We start from the raw sequence: 22,353 nt of genomic DNA, 5'->3' as shown, positions 1-22,353 counted from the left end.
TCTGCTAGCTGGATCCAAACAGAGCTCAGCCTCTTTCCTGCTCTGAATTATTTGTTTTTTCTTACAGTTCTGAAAAAGGGAAAAGAACAAAGATCTGTTCCTTCATCCCAATAAATACCTAGTTTCCTTCTCATAGGTTTTATGGGAAGAGCGTGCTGGACTTCCTTTACCATGCTTATCTTTCAGACCTAAATGTACAGAAATAAATCTTACTATATGAGAGTGTAAATTCAGCATATATTTTTGGGAGGGAGAATTAGGAATGTGCTATGACTAAATGACACAAAAGATGTACATGATGAACATCTTACCTTGTAGTATATGAAGAAAATGTTTAAAGAAAAGTCCCACAGAATATGTTACAGACTTCACCATATGGTTTACCCCACAACAATTACAAGCAGTAAGAGCATCCAAAGTATATGGAAGACATTAATCTGACAAAATGTATCTGTTTTTAAACAATCATTTACAGACATGTAATTGCTCTGAATGGCTTTTGTGATAACATTAATCTTAAAAATTCTCAGAAAATGCAGCTAAAAAGAGGATGGATAGATGATGGTTCACATATACACGTGAATTTGAAACCCAAAGCCTCGAGTATCCTTCCTCTTACTCTCCTGTCTCTTTTTCCTTGGCAGACAAACCCATTCTCAGGACTGGAATTCTGAGTTTAATAACTGCAATGGAGGCATCTGAAGCTACTGCTGACCACTGCTTGGTAAAATTGCACATCTATCTCTTGCAGACTCCTGTTGAGTAGGAGACTTGATGCCTGACACCTTCCTAGGTTTCTGCTGGTGTCTGACTGCTTTGGCAGTAGGTTGTGTGATTGCCATACATTACTTTCTGCAAAACAACCACAAGCTCCATTAAAATGCAGCAGGTGCACTGTCCTTTCACTCCCAACACTGGCCCTCACACTTTTGCTAGCTCAAACTGCAATTGTAGCACAACTGCTTTCATTGCATCTGATGCTCACTCCTAATACTGTTATCTGTACAACTGAGAATACTGAATCCAGGTCTACAGATGCTGCTCTTATGTCCTCGAGGATAGCGTACTCTTTTTCATCTCTAATAATTTCTTTTGATTACGAAATACACTTTCTGGACAGACAAGGAGATAAAAAATGGAATCTGTCTGCAGAGCAGGCATTAAAAAAAAACCCAACAAAACAAACACAACAAAATAGCTAAAACTTAGTTAGCCATTATTGATTTAGATACTTACCTAAAGTGAGAAAAATCATAATGCGGTACAGAAAGTAGTAGTGCAAATTGCCATTCTGTTTATTTGCTATGTCTAACTCAAGAAAATATCCTCCTTTTCTCTTAAGCAGGCAACTCACACTGAGTGCAAAACACAGCAATTTATGTTTGTGTGGTACCATGGGGGCATGCACTTTTGTTGGCTTTTACACAGCACTCTTCATCATCAGTGGAAAACCACAAGGAACGAGCAGAGCTTACCAAGGAACATTGAATTTGTATTAGCTATCACATTGACTTCACACCTGTGTTCATTTGAGGTACACCTTGCACTTTGTCCCTTGATTTAAAGCATCAAATCTCTAATTCTCTAACAGCCATATAGGTGGTTTAGTTTAATCCCCCATATGAAATGTAAATGCTCAGTTCAGTAGGTGTGAGCAGGGAAATGTGAATGTGTATCACACATTTTCTGCTGTCAGTTGTAACCCTTGCAAAACATGACAAACAAAAATGATGGCACTAAAGACATTTTTTATAATGAAGTAGTGATAGTGTATTCACTGCATTTAACAAATAGAGGGATTGTACAATTTGATAAATATTAATAAAGGATAATTAAAAGAACCAGTTGCACCTTCTTTAAACTTTCTTCAAATGATGAAACCTAATCATTATATTTTGGACTCTGCCAATCATACTTTAACTGCTAAAAACATTACAGATTCATTTTTCCACTCAGTGAACAGCTTAATTGCTTTGAAGTGTTAGTACTTATGTGAGTGCATGTGAGGATGATTGTTTTACTCATCAGTGAGAACAAACTCCTATCTTCTTTGTATTGAAATGCTCTGTTTCACTTGTTTGCCCAATAAAAATGAGCAGAAAGAATAAGATAGCCCTATCAGATACTGATTTTTCCCCTAGACCAACATATCTTTTCTTTCTCAGAGTCCAGGCAGAATTGTGATAAATGCTTTTAGGTATAGTGGTGGAGACAGGATCCAATTTTGGGACAGCTCTAGTGAGGACGCACTGCAGTTGAGATGATGGTCAGGTGTGAGACTGAAGGGATGACTTTCAGATTAGAGTCACCATCATCATTTGAGAGCTTGAGTGGGGCCATGAAGGAAAGAAGTGGATCTATCCACTTTAATTTAGGCTGTGTGTTTTTCTCCTGCTAGATGACTTTTGCAGCAAAATTTTCCTCTGCAAGGTCCTTTATAGCAGAAGAAGAAGACTTGGGGACTAGTAGCACAGTTTCTGGTGACAGTGGGAGGGATCTGAAGCTGGACACACTGGGCCTTCTGCAGAGTGTGGGGTGGGCTGCAGGATCTCCAAGCAGGAGATGTGGAAGAGAGAGGATGGTGGGGAACCATCCTTTGCAGAACTCGCTGCCCTGAAGTCTTTACCAGAATGCACCCACGTTGCTACTCCATGGTGAAACTATGTCCCCACCAAACTCTCTTTCCTGTTCTCTCTTGGTTGATAAAGCCAATGCAAATGCAGTAAGGCCTCCCTGATGCTGTCCACAGAATTCCATCAGCCCATACCAGTGTGCCTTGAGAGAAGCTCAACACCTTATTGGGATCTAGTGCCAAATAAAGCAGAGAAAAAAATATTTCGCCCTTGTTTATCCCTGAATATGAGTGGATAGTCATAGCAAATTCTCAGGGGTATGGATCTCATTGGAGATCACTACGTGTTTTCTGCTTCTTGGGATGGTGCCTGCTCCATGAGAAGCAAGTCTTACTGAGTCCTATCATGATTCACACTAGGTAGTGTACTTTATCATCCTGAATGCTACAGAGGAGATGCTTTTAAGTTACAGGGTGATGTAAAAAAGCTGTAGACTAAAATTCCTACTGAATTAATCTCTGCATGATGTGAGAAGTAGGAATTCTCTAGTGTGAGGTGGTGGTCCAATTAGTATTAATGCTGAAGGCAAAAGTTCCTGTCCTGCTAATGCCAAGGGTGCAGATTTGAACACACAGTTAAATGCATAAAGGAACTACTGAAACTTGTACCCTGAGGCCATTTAGTATGTCTACATTTTAAGAAGTGTGTTTTTTAAATATATGAAAGTAGGAGCTTACAAGAAGAACTCCCTTAAACTAATTATGCAGAAAGCACCTACTAAACTTTCCCACTATTGCCAAATTAGAGTTTAGATAGGTATCAAAAACCAAAGGGCACCCATTACAGGCAAAATAATTGTAGGCAATGATGGTATCAAGATAAGGAGTGTTCTGTCTAATCAACCGGAAATGTTTCAGGTACTTGGAGGCAGAATTTTTACTCAACTGAACATCCAGATGGAGTGACATAAAAAAAAATAGAAAAGAAATGGGAAGGAGAGAGTGCTGGAAGAAGAGGTTGGAAACATATAGCATGAGACAGAGATACTGGGAAAGCCCAGGGTAAACCACAGGAAACAGGAGTGGAATGAGACAAACAATGCAAAATGAATATTTAAATGGTGACAGTATAATGAATTAAGACAGTCAATTAAATACACAGGATGTAGAGTTATCTGCTTAAAACTGTTATCTGTGAAAGTCTTGGTATGGGAATGCGATTCGGGTGGAAATGGCAATAAAAGATGGTCCTATTTTAAACAGTTTTTGCTTTGCATTTTCCTGCCTAATACTTACTTGAATGCACAGTGCACAGTAGTGCATAATATTTGGGTTTTATGAGGATTTAAAGAGACATTAATTTTAAAGTAAAAGTTGCAAAGCAAAATGTTGGACTTGGGGCCACATTGTGGTCTGCAAATGGTGCAGAATCTCGTGATAGATGAGAAACGGTTATTATAACCCTGCCAAGAGGAAGCAGAGAAGAATTTAGCCTTTTCATTCTTTATTTATTGCTTTCTGGAAAACACCTTGCTCATTTTGAAAGACTACAGAAATGTAGTGTAATTTTAGAAATCAATAGAGACAACAATTTGGAAACTTCAGCTACACATAGCAGCATGACAAGCTGGCTAAGTTGGTATTTGATTAACTTCCAAATCTTCATTTTGGCAGACTGAGCTTGTTTTATTCCTCACTGATTACTTTTTTGTTGAAATGGCAATTACAGTTCTATCACCTTCTAAATAACTTCCCTTTTTTGAGGTGTGTAAATGCCTATGTATGGATAAATTCAATCTGCCTTTCATGTTTTGATATTAATCATGCAGAAAATCTTCTTAAGTAACACAGCTCTATTTTCTCAAAAAATTGAGACCTTTGGGAATAATTGGGTCTAACGGTAGTGGCTCTGCAATTTGTATTGAAAAAAATAAAAACATTTACAATTTCTGCCTTTTAGTATGGAAAAATAACAATCTTTTGGCTTTTCAATATTTGCAACCTCTTTACTTGTGTGAAGACTTTCAACAGAAAAATGTTTCCTCTGAGAGTTTTCCGTTCAGCATTTTTGATGCTCAAGGATACTGATAAAGCCTGTGAAATTAGTGTTTTCTAGGGGAACTAAAGCTATTTATTTTCAAAGACTAACACACCAGGAAAAATATGTGATGCATGACATTGCTCAATTTTGGTTAAATCTAAGAATTTGATGATTAAGCCGATAGACTCAAATCCATAGCACAGACCCAATGGCTGGCCTGAGCTGTTCCAGAAGATTTGTGTCCCAGTGACTGCCTAGAAAACACCAGTGACCCCCTTCCCATCCACCACTTTCCCAACATATCATACTGCTGCTTTGGTATCTATAATAGGTTACTATTCCAAAGCTTATTCTCCCTACACACAGATGGGAACTGTTGGTTGCAAATGATGGGCAAACCAAACCCAGTGCAGCACCTTCAACAAGTCATCCAAATTTTACTGGAGTCAGCCAAAGTACAGGGAAGTAAAAGAAGGGCTGCTCCACCAAAATTAGTTAAAATTACATTGGCAAAAATATTCATGGGTGGAAACTCTAATCAGTCTTCTTATTTAAAGTGTTGAGTTCCTTCAATTAATTTCTGATGTTTCTTTTTCAGCCACAAGGTACAGCAAAAAGCTCGTGATATTCTTTATAAGTGATCATCATCCTCACCTTAAAAGGGACCCAGGTTTGCTTCTAGGTGGTAGGTGTTTGGCTGTCCTTGTTTCTGCACTTCTCTCAGAGGTTGACTCTATGCTCATAAAGTTTAGGCTAGCAAAATCTGTGGGGCTAATTCTGATCTACTTAGACTAAATAAATATAATGAGGCTACTAATACTGAATATTAAGGTCAAATATATTATATCAGAGACAAGTTAATCTCATTTGGACAAGTACTTTTTTACATGTCTAAGAGAATTTTTGGCCTGACCTGACAGCATTGTTTGCCTCTAATTAAATTCACTGTTTGGTGTGTGGTTTTGTTTTGTTTTGTTTTTAAATTGGAGGCAAAGCAGTCCTATTTGATAGAAGCTGAGCCATTAAAATTAAATATTTGACGTCTCAAAACCATCAAACACCATGACTATCTTATTAAATGATGACTGAGAATTCAGGCAGGTCAAGACAGATGGCAGGGTGCAATGAAAAAAGTAAAAGAGATTCACTGAAGAATATATTGCCTGTTGTTCCACAGACATTTTTCTTTACTGGGAAACATATAATTTTTTGTAAGTTTAAAAAAGCGGGAATGCTTCTTTCTTACATGCCAAAGAAAGGCACCTGTTGGTCTGGCCTCAGAAAGAGGTGCTAGTTCTACCTTCACATTCATTCTTCTGAGACACATTGCCCACCATGTGGGCTCAGTGTCAAAGCTGAGAACAGGACCCAGAATTCCTGATCCCCTATACTTTGCTTAAAAATGAGACAGAAGAGAAAAACCATTATTTTCACGTTCTTTTCAATCAAATCTGTAAGATTCTAATGGTTGTAAATTAATTGTATTATTTACATTACAAATGTTTTAAAAGTTTTATGATTTTAAGTTCTGAGGTTTTTTTCACTGCAAACAAAATAATATAGAGCAGATTCAGAGGAATAGATCTGAATTCAAGAAAATTAGTTTGCTTATTTGTTTTACAAAAATGCAATTACAGGCAGGAAAATCTACTAGAAAGAGACACAAAATGCATGATAACATTGCCTGCATTTTCTGCAGGTTCCCATATGATATGTATGGGATAGGATTTAAATAATAATTAGAAAAATATTATGTAGTCAGTCAGAAAACTGTAACCTGGTTAAAACACTGAACACCACTTAGGAAATCTTCCTCTGATAAATTGACTGCCATGAAAAATTGGGAGAAGGGGCTGGTGGCAAGGTCCTTCCAATGACTCATGTAACAGTGGGTAAACAGCAAACACCTGTACTGTGCTACTGCATATATTAAATATAACAAAAGGGCATGTCAAGAAGTTTCTTACAATTTTTGATTTCATGGCATGCTTTTATTACTTTCTCAATTTTTTCAGTCACAGGTTATTAGATTTACTGCAGCTTTGGAAGGTACAAGGAATTAGTATCTGTCGGGTATGGTGCCCGTAATGACTTTCTTAGGTTGCTCAAGTACAAACATCTCACACTGATATTTATCAAGTGAATACAATCTTTTACCTATTCATTTGTCTTAGGAATGAAGAACATCATGTTTCTCCTGACACTGAAAGCAAGATTTCAACAAATGGTAAGTGCAATAGAAAAGACAAAATTTTGTATGATCTTTGTGATCTTGAAAGTAAGCTGAATAGGATTTCTGGCATAACATTGTTTCAGCCATTGCCATTAATTAGAAGTTTTGTCCTTTATTTTCTAAGTAGTATCCTGTACCAGTGCACTCTGCAAGCTGCAAGTTGTCAGAGTAGCTACTGATCTTTTCGACAAGCCTAATCAGACTAATTTGGCTGATAATGGAAGAGTCAGTCTTGTCTGCCCTGATGCTATGGACTGAGAAAACATGCATCTAAAAGGACAATGAAAAATCTAGTCTAATTACAATAATAAATTAAGTGCTATCAATACTATCACACAGTCACATATTTGATCAATCTTGCTATTTGAAATATGCAAAAGTGGGTTTAAACTAGATGAAATTCATCAAATTTTTGTTCTTATTCTGCAGATTTTATTTTACTTTCTGCTGAGTATTTTCATTGTTGAATTCCATACAGAATAATTAAAGCAAGGAAAGTTTCAAAGTTTCATACAGGTTTGCTATTAAATTAATTTCCCTTTAGCTACTTATAGAAGGGATGCAATGCATGTGATCAACCCCTTAACCAAACTAGTGGCAGTTTGGTTCAGACTCTGAAGGAGGTAAAGGCCTGAGCCACAGCCCAGCCAGCCGAGAACTCCTCTAGTTGCTGTCTGTTCTCTGAAGACCCACAAAGGCAAAGAGTGGCACAGTGAGCATTGATGGGTGTGAGCTCGGGACATCCATCATGCAACTAACACATGAACAGCAGGTAGCTTTTTGAAGACTCATTCATCAAGGAACAAAGAAAGTTGTGGGTACAAGGAGTGTCATGCATACCTTTCCCATTGCATGTAATTTGACTACAATCCAGCCACTTTATTCCACAAATCTGACAGTCTAAGTGAGCCTTCTTTGAGCTCTCCCAGCCAAGCAGCCTGGCTGCATGGTGGTGGTCTCCCCTTCAGCTAGGATGCCTTTCAAGCTTACTTTTGGAGGCAGACAGACCATTTACCAATGGCACATGTTTGGGAAGTGACTGATATACAAAACCTTTTAGTATGGTAACTATGGTTTGTGCCTTGGTAACTCTGATTTGTGCCTTAGTGGTTTTGAATCATTGTTCAAATGATTGTGCCTTACAGTGCTACAGTGAACCTTGCCACTGAACCTTGGCTAAGTCACTCTTCTACAACATCATATTAAAACCACTTTTGCTAATACCTTTGACAGTGTACCTTTCAGCAATCTAAATCACCCATTTGTGACAAGAGGGAATAGTTTTTGATGAGCTTTAGCCACAGCACTAGTTGATTCCATTGATTTAAATGGTAATTGCATCAATTCCTGCAAGAAATAAAGCTATTATTATATCATAATGGTTTTACTTTTGCATAATGAAAATCAGTGCTGCAAGAGGATTATCCTGAGTTTTGTGTCTATGGCAGTTTCTGGTATTAATGTTTGAAACATGACTCTCTATCAGACATTAGAAACAAATTTGATAGACTGAAAACATGCAGTGTGGAGGTGGAGAAAAGGACAAGAGTAAGAAATCAAATACCCCTGAGAGATAAATACAACTGAAATATACTTAATAGAAAGGGAACTATAACTGTTGTTGAAATAACTGCTGTAAATCTACACTGTAACCAGAACTGGGCCTTTTACAGTATATGTATCTTTGGTTCTAAAATAATTTAATAAAAATGCCTCTTAAGACATCTCATTAAAGGTAACTCATTATTGTGGAACTCCCATCTAATAATGCTTGTCTGGCTTCATTACTTTTAGCATAGCTACACCAGCATAAAAACACAATGCTGTGCCTGTGAATATATCCTTCAAATTCCAACCAAGCACTAACCAGTGTCTGATCTGAGTTATGACACCATAAATCTACTGTATTTGCATCACATACTCTACCAGAAAACAGTCTGCTGTACTGAATGCTCTGCTACTATGCTATTACTATTATAGTTATTTACTATGAAAGGTTGACAGTTTGATAGGAACTATTATTCTCAGGCAATGTAATACAGATATGAGTGCTTTTGTATAATTCATTCCAGGTAATTATTTTGTTGGTACTTTATTAACCATTGGCCAAAAGTGTTTTTTGGTTTTTTTCCCAAATCTGTAATACTTCAGGCTTTCAGCAAAGTAATTTGTAACCACCTGTTTTATTTACAAGGGGATTGCAATGACTTGATCAGTGCTTCCTCAATGATCGATTAACACCCTTTGAAACAAGTTCAGAGAAGATATATGAAATGTTCTGGGTCTGCCCTGGGCTGTCCATGTGCTAAATCAGCAGAGTTAGAGAACCACCAAGCACACTAATTCAGAAATATTCTTCCTTCAATCTCTCAGCCAGGGCTGCAAAATATTAATGCTATTTCTAGTAAGAATGGGCTTGTTATAGAGGGACTGAGGACAAGCTCCTTCTCAAATATCTTAATGTATTGGACTCTGTTGCAAAGGTCACTTTTCTGTTCTGTCCTGTGCAGCCACAGAAGTAAGAGAAGGTTATTTGTTTTCCTTCCCACTACTTACAATTTAAAGCCATGGCAGACACACAAAGCCTGCTTGATACCACTGGAGATTTGTGTTTGGATAATTTGTCACCTGTTTGTGATTTGTGTGTGAATTGAATTTAGTAAACATGAAGATCATTCTTCACAAGAGCTTGTTTTCCGTAAAATGGGATGGGTGTTGCAATAGTGTGTTGTTTTCTTCACAACACTGTTGAGGGACAGTTTAAATTAAAAGGAATGAGTGGATACGTTTGCACTAGGAAGGAACACAGAAATTTTAAATTTACTGCTACTAGAAACTGTTCAATGTTAGGAGTGGAATGAAAGCCTGAATTATGGGTTCAGTAAAATCTGGGATAACCAACTAGTTCTTTTTCACCTAACAAAGGAGGCAGAACAAAGGATACAGACCTGAAATTTTCAACCCTCTCACTACCTCTGATGGTCAGTTAAGTGACATGAATTGTCACAAATTAGTGACTATTGAATATATATAAAACTACAATATATGCTTGTCCTTGTGCAAGTGGGAGTGAGAGGCCATGTAAGAGCATGTGGATGAAAAGCTTATGGCACACTTCACTGAGCAAGTTGAAGCCAACTCTTTAACATATTTATACATGGATGGATCATGTTTGTGAGATCACCCTATAAAGAACTCTTCAGTATGTCAATGCAGAAAAATTCTTTGGGAATTTTTCTAAGGAGATCCTCAAGCTGGAATGTCTGGAACACTGGAGACACTTACTGAGAGACACTTGTGGGCAAATAGAACAAAAGAAACTTTCTCAAGAGGTGATGTTTGATGACTGCAGCAGGTGCTGCAAATGCATCATGTCTCTAATTGGAGTTCAGATGGGCAATCAAGATATTGCTGTGTAAAACTTTTTCACACTTCAGCTGAGCCATAACGACAGTTTGTGGGCATGTCTTTAGTCATAGAAAATTACAGTGCAAGGTTGAGCAACATCCTGGTCTAGATAGTGGATGAAGAAGGTGTGCAGCTGTTGAATATGATGTTGTTTTCTGTGTGCAGCCAGGCAGGCAACTGAAGAGGCTGAAGGGTTTTTAAATCCATGCCTGACTTATCTCAGACTGCAGGCTAAACTGCTTTGTCTTTCTTTCTTTATGGCTGATCTAGGCTGAAAGCAGGCATGAGCACAGCTGCCATTACTCAGTTAATGTGCAGTAACCTGTTCCTTCAAATAGACAGCGTGTGAATTTAGAGAACTGATCCTACCACCTAAACCCACAGCATACATCCTGCGTAGTCACTGCCTTTGCAAGTTAGAATTAGAAATAAAGAAAGAAAGATATTTTTGAGTCATGTACTGCAAAGATGCAGACCCACATATACAGATTCAGGGACTCCATTCTGGCAGCAGCTGGACTCTGGCAGTGGGTATGAACACCTTATTGAACACCTTCCTTTATTGACAGCCTTAGGGAAACAGAATTCTGTTCAGCAAACCTGCAGTGGGTTTTAGCGGAATGGCCTGGCAGAAGATTTACAGCTAAATCTGAAGAACTTAGTAAAGGTTAAGATCTAAATTTAAGTAATTTTCCTCTTTCACACTATTAATATTTTTCATGCTAGGGGTCTCACAATGAAATTTTTATATTGAAATGACTTCAGGGCATTAGCTTTGCCCATTTAAAATATTTTTCTGTTTCCTCTGCTGGTCTTAGTGACGAAAGAAAATATTTTCTTAATCATTGTGCTAAATCCCTTTAGCTCTATATTTGGAAAACATTATACATTTAATTTTAAAAAGTCTTTTGGAGGTGTTTTTTTATTCCAAGTCCACTGTCACTATTTTATACAAAACAGTAACATTTTTCTTGCTTTTGTCACATATAACATGTTTCATTCTTAACCTCTGTGTTTTTTCATCAAAAGATTTGTAACTGGCCCCATTCCAAAATTACATATTTGCTGTCAGTCAGCTTTCTTTCCTAAATAACTTAGTTTTATAAAACAGAATAACAACATCTGTTAGGACTTGCTTTATAACAAGCCCGTATATCTACTTTCTCAAAACAGAGGGCAGCTTCAGATAACAGGGCACAGAATGGGTAGAAGCAGTCTGAATTCCCAAGTATTTCTATAGAGGTATTCACTATATATTTGATGGTATTGTTACTGACTTCCCCTTTATAGAGCTATCAATGATTGGAGTAGAAATTAAAGCTTATAGGAATTGGCCAGTATATCTACATAAATATAAGCCAGTATAAAACAGTCTAAATTACAGTATGCATCAAAAGCTACCATCTTCGTATCATAAGTACAGGCCAATACTGCTCACTATTTGGGTAAAAACTATAGATGAAAGATACTTGGTTCAATTTATAATTGTTTTTCTGTGGAAAACACCCATTCCCTGAGATTTCTTTGAAGTAACCCTTTGCTGAGCAATCCTTTATCCTATCCATTGCAGTTTTGCATTCACTAATCTCCCTAGGCTTTGCAAAATGAAAAAAGATGTTATTATCCCATCGCAGCAGGCAGGAAAAGCAAGGTGAAGTGGCCTCTTCCAAAATTTGATGGAAATGGCAAGGGAGGATGAAAAGGACAGGGATTTTAACATCAGTGACAATCTTGGTTGTAAGCTTTAAATTCTACATTATTGCCAGCTTCTCAGGTAGAGGGTACCAGCCTTGGGGAAGGTGGAAGGCATGAGGCTGACTGGCTCCACTGCCCTGGCATTGGACCAGGTGCACCTGACTGAGATGATGCACGTAAGTCCTCTTCTTTGGCCTTTCCTTGCTACCATCATATTGGGATGGGGAGGGATGCCACTCATGCTGGGATGCAATGCAGAGGACACCTCTCTCCACGTGCAGTGAGCCACCTCCTCCCAGCACTCATGCACTCAGCAATGACCTGCAGAGAAACTGGAGCTGCTTCCCTACCATGCCTTAGATGTGTATGTCAAAACTCTGAGCTGTCTTTGGAGCTGTGTCTGCAACGCACTGTGCTTCAACTGATTCCATAACATGAATCTTGGAAAGGCCTTTTAACTTGGAAGCAACGGTGTGCAAATGTGGCTGTGCCAATTCCAGACTTTCACTGCTAATGAAGTCTTCCTGTGCTGCTTCCTTTATAGAGCCTTTCCTGCTGAGGCCTTTGATAGATGAAAAAGATTCTTATACTTCTTGCGTCATAATATAGTGTGGATATATGCTAAGTATGTCATATCCACAGGGTGAAAGGATAGCACTGAGCAGAGTCTAATGTACTGTATGTTAACATCCCCACTTAGTTGTCTGTAATAGGGAGTCTGGTGCCTAATTATTGCAAACCCCACCATTCTTGTTAAACTGTGGTCACCCCTATTGCTAAAATGGCTTCAGCTGGTCAGATATTAGCCATGGTGGGAGATTATATTTACAACTATTTATTAATTACAAAATTTCAACTCCCTATAAATTCAAAGTGACAGCTTCTTACAGACATCCCTCATATCTGGACAGGAGAAAAAGGGATAATGTAATCTGTTCTACATTGCATGTAAAAAGATGAGGGAATTCAGGTTGTAGTAGCTTCTTCTGGGAATAATGCTATTCAGGATATAGAAATTCAAGAGGGTCTTGTGCTGGATAAAGGGACAAAACCCTGAAAATTACAAGTAGGTTTAAATGGCAATTGCAGTAAGAAGTACAAACCCCTGATTATTCACATGCCCTGCTACTCCAGACTTGCTGTTGATTCTGCTGGGTCCCTTGCTAACTGACTTCTGCTGCTTCACTGAACGATTTTTACTGTACACACATGATTAAATATTTTTTAAATGCAGTCAATGACAATGAGCAACAAAAGTGCTTTCAGCTCAAAGCAGAATAAGAAAGACAGGACAGGAGGGAGAGTATTATAGAGGCTGAACTAATGTGACTGTTCCATTCTTATTAGGACTGCATAGAAAGGTATAAATCTGACATTCCAAGTATTTTTTAATGTTGTTCTAGAAGAACTTAGGAGTTTAGCATCATAATGGGTATTTCATTAAAGGTGCAGCCTCAGGCTGAAAACCCAAACATTTGTTAGCCGAAATGTCTTAAGGAAAAATCCTTCCATCCAAAAAATCTGCATTTGTCAATACAGCCTGCAGAGTATATACATGGAAGATAGGGACTTGGGACTGTGGGAAACACATGTTTACTAATGAAAAAGTTCACCATTTTAGAATCTTATTTAATTTTGAAATGCACCAGATAAAAAAGGAAAAGAAAAAATAGCACACTACATTTTTATATAGGTAAAATTATAAATGTAAACCAATATAAACTACATTTTATTTCCTTTCTGAAATTATCAAGTGTAGTAAAATATATTTTTCTTGTTTGGCCTCAGAGGTTCCTATGTTTAATCGATATTACAGTGTATGAGGCGTATAGGTCTAGGCACTAGTTACAGAACACCACAGTGCTGCTGTGAGCTTATTTTGTTAATCCAGACTGTTGGTTCTCTGTGGTTACTTGTAGGAACCATATAGACAGACATGGCATGATTATTCCTTACCAGCTCATTGCTGCCATCCTCATCAAAATCCTCCTCTATCCCATCAGTCATATCTTCTCCATCCCCATCTGCATCTGGCCCTCCTTCAATTGGCTCTTCTGTAGAGTTATCTGCATTCTCTGATATGCATTCCTCTTGAATCAAATCAGCATTATCTTCCATTTGTTTCTTTTGGGCTTCTGTAAGGAAAACATACTCTATAGAGATTCAGTAACCTTTCCTATTGGTGGCAAAGGAAAGTGCTCTGCAGAAGAAACCTAAGCTTCCATCTCCAGGTGTGTTAGCTTTGTAAAATTCGGTGTGATAATATCTACCAGACAAATACGATCGAAAATTTGTCTTTCAAAAATTAGTGCATAAATCAATCACAATATCAATATGGTCATTACCTCATCTATGCCATGCAGTGGATGAAGGCTTGATTTACCAATAGATCCAGCTTTTTGATTTTCTGTACTTGACTTTCCCTTGGATTACAACTGGCATAGTCACCATATATTTATTCATGTCCAGCCAATGAGAAGTACATAAATCCTTATGCTCTGAGAAGCAGAAGGCTGTTAATTGCCAATAAATGAACAAGAATTTGTGTGAATTTACTGTGAATATATCTCAACAGCCATACAGGAAATCAACAAATCCTTTTAGACAGGTAAACGTGTTTTTTATGGAGTAAAGTATCAGTTACTCCTCATTGGTATAATGTGCTGAAGTAACTGGAGAATGCCCCCCTCCAATCAACCAAATATTGGCTTCCTATATTTTCTGCGAAGTGGTGAAAAGAAAGACCATTTCCATGGAAGCCTGAAGAATCTGTTCTTGTTGTCTTCCTGAGGGTAGCTGCGTTGTGACTAGGTATTGTGAAAACTCCTGGATATGCTGAGGAACTTCATCCAAACAGCAGAAATCCTGAGGAGGACTGATGGAAGAATGACAGAGACAGACTGGCCAGAAGAATATTTGGAGGGATCAGAGTCTTATTCCTATGCACATCAGGAACTTATATGAAAAACTTTATGTGCCTAAAGTGAATAGGGCCAGAGAATTGGATGCATGTAGCTAGAAAAACAATATCTTTTCAGTCTGAGAGTGATCAATGACAAAATTCCCAGAACAAAGCATTTCTTCCTTTGTAAAAATAACTGTTCTGTAACACTAGTAGTTCATTGCCTATCTTGTTGGACAATCAATGAATCAAGGATTGCCTTGAAGGTCTATATTTTTGAAGCTCTATGAGCATATTATTATTTTACCATACATTATTACCAGCTACACATACTATTCAAATCTGATTGAATTTTTCTGTTCCATAGTCTTAAACCAAGATTTTTTGTTTACCTTTTGACTTTGCACACTTATTTTGCCACTTACATTCATGTCTTTAGTCTTCATTAGCCTTTAGTCCCTCATTTTCAACTTCACTTACTGAAGAAACAGAACAATTGAGCTTTCCTCCCTCAGTCACCTGATGTCTTCAGAAAGATTCTTAAAGAATACAAAGTCATCTTAGACAGCTGCTTCAACAGTACAGTAGTCACATGTATTAGCAGAAGATTCGGCCCATGGAGCTTCATCTTCTGTTGGTAAGGTGCTCCAGACAATGCTATGCTAGTTATAAGTGATTGTGCTACTTGCCTTAAATGTGGATTGAATCACCTATACCTACTATTTCTGGCCCTACCACTTCCTGTCTTAAGCCACTTCTGAGATCACTCAGCTCTGGCAATAACAACTGAATCAACTTTGCTTAAGGCTTTTAAACACAGGGTTGCTGAATTGACAGAAAATACATTTAAATGGGAAACCTACTAGGATACAGCTGCTAAAAAATTATGTCACTTACTTAATTGTCTTAATGAGAAGATAGACTGGGTTCTTCAGAGGAGGCTAAAATACCATCTCAGTACCCATCTCTTTTGGGCTCTTCTGAGAAGTTAAACTTAAGTTCCTAACTTTCAGCCTAATTAGAGCCTAATTTCTAATATCACAGGAAGAATATTCTCTAACATTTATTTTCTCATCAGAACATCTTATTCCCGGCTTCCCAGTTCAGATTTTTGCAAACAAAGGAGTTATTTCTACAGTTTTCCTATGTACAGGAAATCCTATTTTCTATATTCCCCCTACTGGAAAGGTTAGGGGTTGATAACAGAAAAAACAGAACATCAGCTGTTACTATAAGGAGAGTTTTCAGGCAGCTGTAGAGCAGTAACCAATGTATGCACTGAGCTTGTCCAGCCTGTAACATCACATTCCTCCAGATGTAACAACTTTTAAGATTAAAACTTAAATATTCTTCAGGAGAGTGATTCAAACTCAGAAAACCAAAAGGGCAAGATGATGGTTCAATTTTTGCTTTACGTAAGTGAGACACAGATCCTCTCTCTGATTCCAGTCTTAGTGAGGCTACACCTTCTCGCAGAAGAAAGTAAGAAATAATATTGCCAAACCATAGAGAAGGAACAAAATCATCTCATCATTTCCCATCTGACACTCTAGTTGAAATAGTTCAGCTACTGATGTAGTTACACAAATCTTTTTGAATCTGCAGACTAATCACCGAGGCTGTATAACCCTTCTCATCAGGTCAGGAGACTCAAAGGAGGTTCCATGCTCACTGGTATCTCTGTGTTTGTCTCCTCACATTCTCCAATGAGAAGCAAAGAATATGAGGCGTGGATTCTGCACCCAATGTCTTAAAACATCAATATTTTGAAAACGTTTTTTAATCTCTGAGGATATTCATTGCTTGTCTTCAAAAGGCATATGACCATGATTCAATATGAATCAACGTTTTCCTCTTTGAGCTGATTTCTATTTAAATGGGTTCACTACAGTCCTTCAGCAAAAGTGAAAATTGGATATCAAAGTACAATGATGTGCAGATTGTTTTGCATAGTAATGGATTTTTTATAAAAAGCTCCCCAAGTTATGGATGCATGGTCTCAGAGTATTTCAGTGCACAAGTGATTCAATGGAGTGCCTTGCAATTACATCTTCACCAATTATACCAACTTTTATCTAACTTGCATAAAGTACAAAATAGAGTCTAATGAATACATATTGTGCGCAGTTTTCCTGAAAGAGATAATCACATTCTGTACTAATGGTTTACCTTAGACTTGAAAAAAGCCCTCAACTTTGTGAGATAAACTGTAACAGATGGGGGACTGGCCCTTGTCTGTCAACTTAGAAAATGATTGTAAAGAAAAGGTAGGTTTTTGTTTTGTGGTTTTTTGGGTTTTTTTTTAAGTTACTTGGGAACAGGAAGGATCCAGATTTAAATTCCTATTTTGACTGTGTAGGGTTTGTAACCCTCAACTGCTAATTACAGTTTTAGACAGTCTTGATGGAATTCTCTTTATGTGTTCTGATGGGTTTTTGGCTTCATGTAACTGACTGTTCAGACACCCAGGTACTTGTGGGTTCTGAGGCAGAATTTCTTTCACACATTTCACACAAAATTCATAAAAAGGTTTTATCGCAGAATGGAGGGGTGAGTTTTTCATGAGATAAGGCTTCCATTTCCCTGCTGGCTTTCACAAAATCAACTCACTAGTACACAACTTCTGTACAAACATATACCATGTGATCTGTAAGGAAATAGCAAAGAAAATACCACAGAGAGGCATAAGAACTGAGATTGTTTTTATGTACACCATGGTGAACATACAACCTTATAACTCTCAGGATGACTTTAAAGTGCTGCCAGGTGAGATCATTCATCTAACAAAATGAACACTGCAATGACAGTAGTAAAGCTCTTGATTAAACTATAAATTAGTGTTGGATTTTTTTTATTCCCAAAGTTTGCCTAAAACTAAAACTTTTTAAGTCAGAAAAAAGCTAAACTGGAGGTGTAACTGGTTTTACAAAGAGGCCACAGCTTCACTCAATACCTGAGGTTGGACAGCATCTCTGAAGTCTCCAAGTGTAATCCCTCTTCAAATTAGAGACAAACTCAAAGTTTGGCCCAGGTCCATGGGTCCTGAGCCCAAAGAGTTTTGAGTGTTCCCAAGGATGGAGCCACTATGGTCTTTCTGGTCAACTCACTATACTGATTAGTTGCATCTCTTCCTTATATCAAACAGAAATTTTTCCTTGCTTCAACTTGTGCAGTACTGCCTACTGCCCAGGCAATAATTCTTGATATACACCATCTATTAATCCTTAATGTGCCTAGCACAAGCACCCCCACAGTCAACAACCTCTAGCTTAATTCTGTTCAGTCAGTTTTTTAGTGATGTTTTGTTTCCAGAACATCTAGAAAGATAATTTTTCTTACTATACCATAAAAAACAATTCTTAAATGATGATGCTTGCTCTGTGAAGAATATTAATTTATCCTCACAGGACTTCTACCTGAGAGTTAATTTACCTTGCTTCAGGCCTCCATATGTACCAAAATTTCAGAAAGGTTCCGTTCTCTTTGGTCTGTCTGCTTGACTAGTAAAGAGGTTCTAATTTTATTCATTTCACTAAAAATGGCTTTTACCTACCTGCTTCAGCTTTTTGCTGCTTCTCAATCTTTTCCAGTCTCCCTAGCAAGGAGTCAATTTTTGTTTTGATTTGAGTTAATTCTTTCTTGATTGTTTGCAACTCGTCTGATTTCACTGTGGAAAGAGAGCAGAATGCAAAACATGAAATAAACTATATTTGTAGTAACATTCCCCACCCAAGCAAAACATGTTCTTTTTTTCTTTTCTGTCTAGCAGAAATTCTACTCCCTCATTTTTGTCAATATTTTTAGAGATTTAGCTTTTAAAATAACATTGTTAGTTAAAAATGCTGAATCCTAGAAAAAGACAGGATTCTAAGCCTTAATGGCAAGAGTTCATGTAAGGTGTGTTGCTCTGTAATAATTTCAGGAAAAACATCTCAAAGGTATTCTTCGTAAATCCAAGTAACTTTTACTTAAAAACAGCCTATAGTGAAAGAACGATTCAAATTGGATAAACAGGTCACAGTCTTGCAATGTTACTTTGCTGGACTATTTTGTAATAATACTGACAATAAAAAAAAGATCCCCTCAGTAGCAGTATGTATTCCTCAGCAGGAGTGAATGGTAATATAAGTGCTAGGGAAGCCAGGGATGCAAGGTTATGTTCCAGCCAAAAACTCATTGCAAGAGATGTCAAGTTTTGTTGCTTCCAAAGCTGTCAGTTCAGTTTCAGTTGGCAATTTCTTGTATTTTTTCTAGCTATGGATAACATACAAAAATACTTCACTTTATGATTACATTCAAGGACATGGAGGCATCACCTATAAATTATTAGCTGAAGTCTCCAAGTCTTTGTTGCACTGCTTTACTCTTCATTTTTGTTCATTATTGCACTGCCATTGTCTAACCTAAGAAGGAGTAACTGCTTTGGAGGTGTTTTGGCTTCAAAAGAAACAGTGCTGAAGCCCTCATTAATTACCTCATTATTTTGGCATTATCAGAACATGTGTTTTATGCTCCGAAGGTGGTCCAATCAAATTCACTTGCCTGTTTTGTGCTAGGATATCATGTGGAAAAGTTCAAGAGAAGAAAATCCCTGTGCTAGCATGGGAGAAGAAAGCCATTTATAAAGGGAGTAGGCAACAGAGCTGTCACTCTTACAATTCTTGTAGGAAGAAATGGACCGTCACTGTGAGGGATTGGCAGTGGAAGAGCACTGAGCTATGTTACTCCTCCACCATTGCTGTAGGAGGATGTTCATTGACTTTGGTGTGTGTATCGAGAGCACAGATACACGGATACACACACACACACACAGGAGGGCCCTTACTGAGCCAGGGAAAAGGGATGTTCTGCTAGGAAGGACATGTTCCCTTTCTGTCAAAAGGGTCTTCTGTTTGCATCATGCTACATCAGTCCTGTTCATTGATCCTTGGCCACGTTTGTTATCATGGTGTCTCATGGTAATTTGTATTGGGGAATCAATTTGATGGTGAAGTGTGAAGACAAGCTAATGCCTGCTTCAGTGGTAATTAATGAGTATGATTTTGCTGCAAATCAGCCTTATTCCAAACTTGTAGCATATTCACTGAGGCTGAAACCAAAGACTTTTATCTTAGAATATGGGTCATGTATAGTGTAACATGTCAGCTAAAGGGAGTAGGTTGCTATATGTGGTAATGCACTTGTTTAATCATGTGTTCATATTAAGAAATTGCATTATCTCACACTATCATAGGCTGAAACCTCCAATCTCACACTGAATGAACAGAAGGACTTAAAGAAAAAAGCATAAAACTAACCTTCATGCTAGACTCTTATATGCTATACAGTATATGATGGAATTATTTTGTGCATTTATAGAGCAAGGCTTTAACGGGTCACTATCCAATCCCACAGATCTGAAACAAAATGTTAAGATTCTGACGACTGTATATTTAGAAGGTTACTGATCCCCCAGGGGCAGTGGCTGGTCCATGCTGGAGTAGCAAGGTAGCTCAGAATCCAGAGTGAAATGGTGGGAATTGCTCCAACGGGGAATGCTAAGTCTTGGCAGGAACCCACTATGAAGCCAGCTGGCAACACATTTCATGCAGCCAAACTGATGTGTCAGGGATGCTCCCTTGACTAGCAAACTGCAGGCTGGCCAAGTCCAAAAGGTGCAAACTCAGAAGTGACACTGCAAGGACTTAGTGGTATTTATTTCCAGTCTACTAAGCAAAACAGAAAACATTTGCATATCTGAGTTTGACAAGGAAACAGGCACATGCATAGGGCTGCTGTTCACCTCAGGTCTGCTGCACAGGGGCTTCCATGTGGTGTCTCTGGAAAAACTAGGTTGGGAAGAAGATGGCACCAGAAGGAACAAGACAACAATGAGGATTCAAAGAACAAACCCCAGAGGAAAAAGACAAGGGCGTGCTGGGCAACAGATGGCTGAACATGAGCCAGTGTGTGCCCAGGTGGCCAAGAAGGCCAATGGCATCCTGGCCTGTATCAGCAATAGTGTGACCAGCATGAGCAGGGCAGTGATTGTCCCTCTGTACTCAGCACTGGTGAGACACCTCGAGTGCTGCGTCCAGTTCTAACCACCTCAGTTGAAGAAAGACTGAGGTGCTGGAGAGTCTCCAGAGAAGGGCAATGAAGGCAATGAGGCTGGTGATGGGTCTAGAGGGTAATTCATATGAGGAGTGTCTGAGGGAGTTAGGGTTGTTTAGCCTGGAGAAAAGGAGGCTCAGGGGTGACCTTATCACTCTCTACAACAACCTGAAAGGAGGCTGTAGCCAGGTGGGAGGTATCCACTTCCCCTAGATAACTAGTGATAGGGCAAGAGGATGTAGCATCAAGCTGCATCTGGGGAGGTTCAGGTTGGATATGAGAAGTAATTTCTTTATGGAAATGGTTGTTAAACACTGGAATGGACTGCCCAGGGAGGTTGTGGAATCACCATCCCTGGAGAGGTTCAAGAAACCACTGTCTGTGACATTTAGTGCTATGGTCTAGTTGACAAGGTCGTGATCAGTAAAGGCTGGACTGGATGATCTTGTAGGTCTTTTCCAATCTAAATGATTCTGTGATTCTGTGTTCATAGAGTCAATTGCTTCAAGTTAACACTTAAGTGGACTGAAAGAAAAAAGAGAAAAAAATCTCAACCTATCTGCGCAAGTTCCACATTTTCAGTCTGTTTTCAACATTGTGATGGTGCAATTACTTGAATTGCTTATTGTTTTACCTTGCAGAGAAATGTACAAGTCATTGAAATTATTCTCCTAGAGAAACTCCACTCTCAATTATAGTGTAGTGGTTATTTCTGTAGTAAGGAGCAACTACCAAAGACAAATTATGAAGGACTGTGATGAAAAGTAAGTTGAGCATGAGCCAGATCTTTTCCTTGCCACAGTTTAATTTCATCGAGCAACTAAGCACCACACAGTTGCTCACTTCTCTCTAACACCCAGAAGGATGGGGGAAAGAAAATAAGGAGGGTAAAAGTGAGAAAACTCATAGGTTGAGATAAGAACAGTTTATTAATTGAAATACAATATGATGATGATGATGATGATGATGATAATGATAATAATAATGATAATAATAATAATAATAATGAAAAGGAAAATAACAGAGAAAGAAATAAAGTCCAAGAAGCAGAAGTGGTGCAAATGAAAACACCACCTGACAGATGCCCTTAGCAAGCTGTGGCCACCCTTCCCCATAATTTTTTGTTGAACATGATACCATGGTCTGGAACATCCCTTTGGCCATCTGGGGTCAGCTGCCCCAGGTGTGTCCCGTCCCAGTTCTTTGTGCCCCCCGGCCTGCTCATTGGTGGGGTGGGGTGAAGCAAAGAAGGACCTTGTATAAGCTCAGCAGTAACTAAAACACCCCCGTGTCATCAACACTGCTTCCAGTACAAATTCACAACACAGCCCCATAGTAGCTACTGTGAAGAAAATTGACTCTACCCCAGCCTAACCCAGCACACCACTCTACCTAGCACTTGTGAGGCC

At 38.4% G+C, this 22,353-nt stretch overlaps 1 protein-coding gene across 10 annotated transcripts in view; it reads right to left on the bottom strand.

Annotated features, from left to right (window-relative positions):
* The window catches only part of RALYL (RALY RNA binding protein like), a 387,237-nt gene that overhangs the window by 6,369 nt on the left and 358,515 nt on the right, over nt 1-22,353 (bottom strand). For 9 of the 10 annotated variants that reach the window (XM_010405031.3, XM_010405032.3, XM_019289247.3 and 6 more), the window contains 2 exons: nt 18,405-18,518; nt 13,906-14,084 (listed from right to left, as the gene is read on the bottom strand). In XM_010405031.3, coding sequence (XP_010403333.1) covers nt 13,906-14,084; nt 18,405-18,518 — 293 coding nt within the window. The remainder of the gene's footprint in view (nt 1-13,905; nt 14,085-18,404; nt 18,519-22,353) is intronic. The other variant, XM_010405037.3, reaches the window with a different exon arrangement.

The sequence above is a fragment of the Corvus cornix genome, chromosome 2 (assembly GCF_000738735.6).
Source record: "Corvus cornix cornix isolate S_Up_H32 chromosome 2, ASM73873v5, whole genome shotgun sequence".
NCBI classification, from domain to species: domain Eukaryota; kingdom Metazoa; phylum Chordata; class Aves; order Passeriformes; family Corvidae; genus Corvus; species Corvus cornix.
Note: the sequence above shows the minus strand (reverse complement) of the source record. Positions and strands in the feature narration are given on the sequence as shown.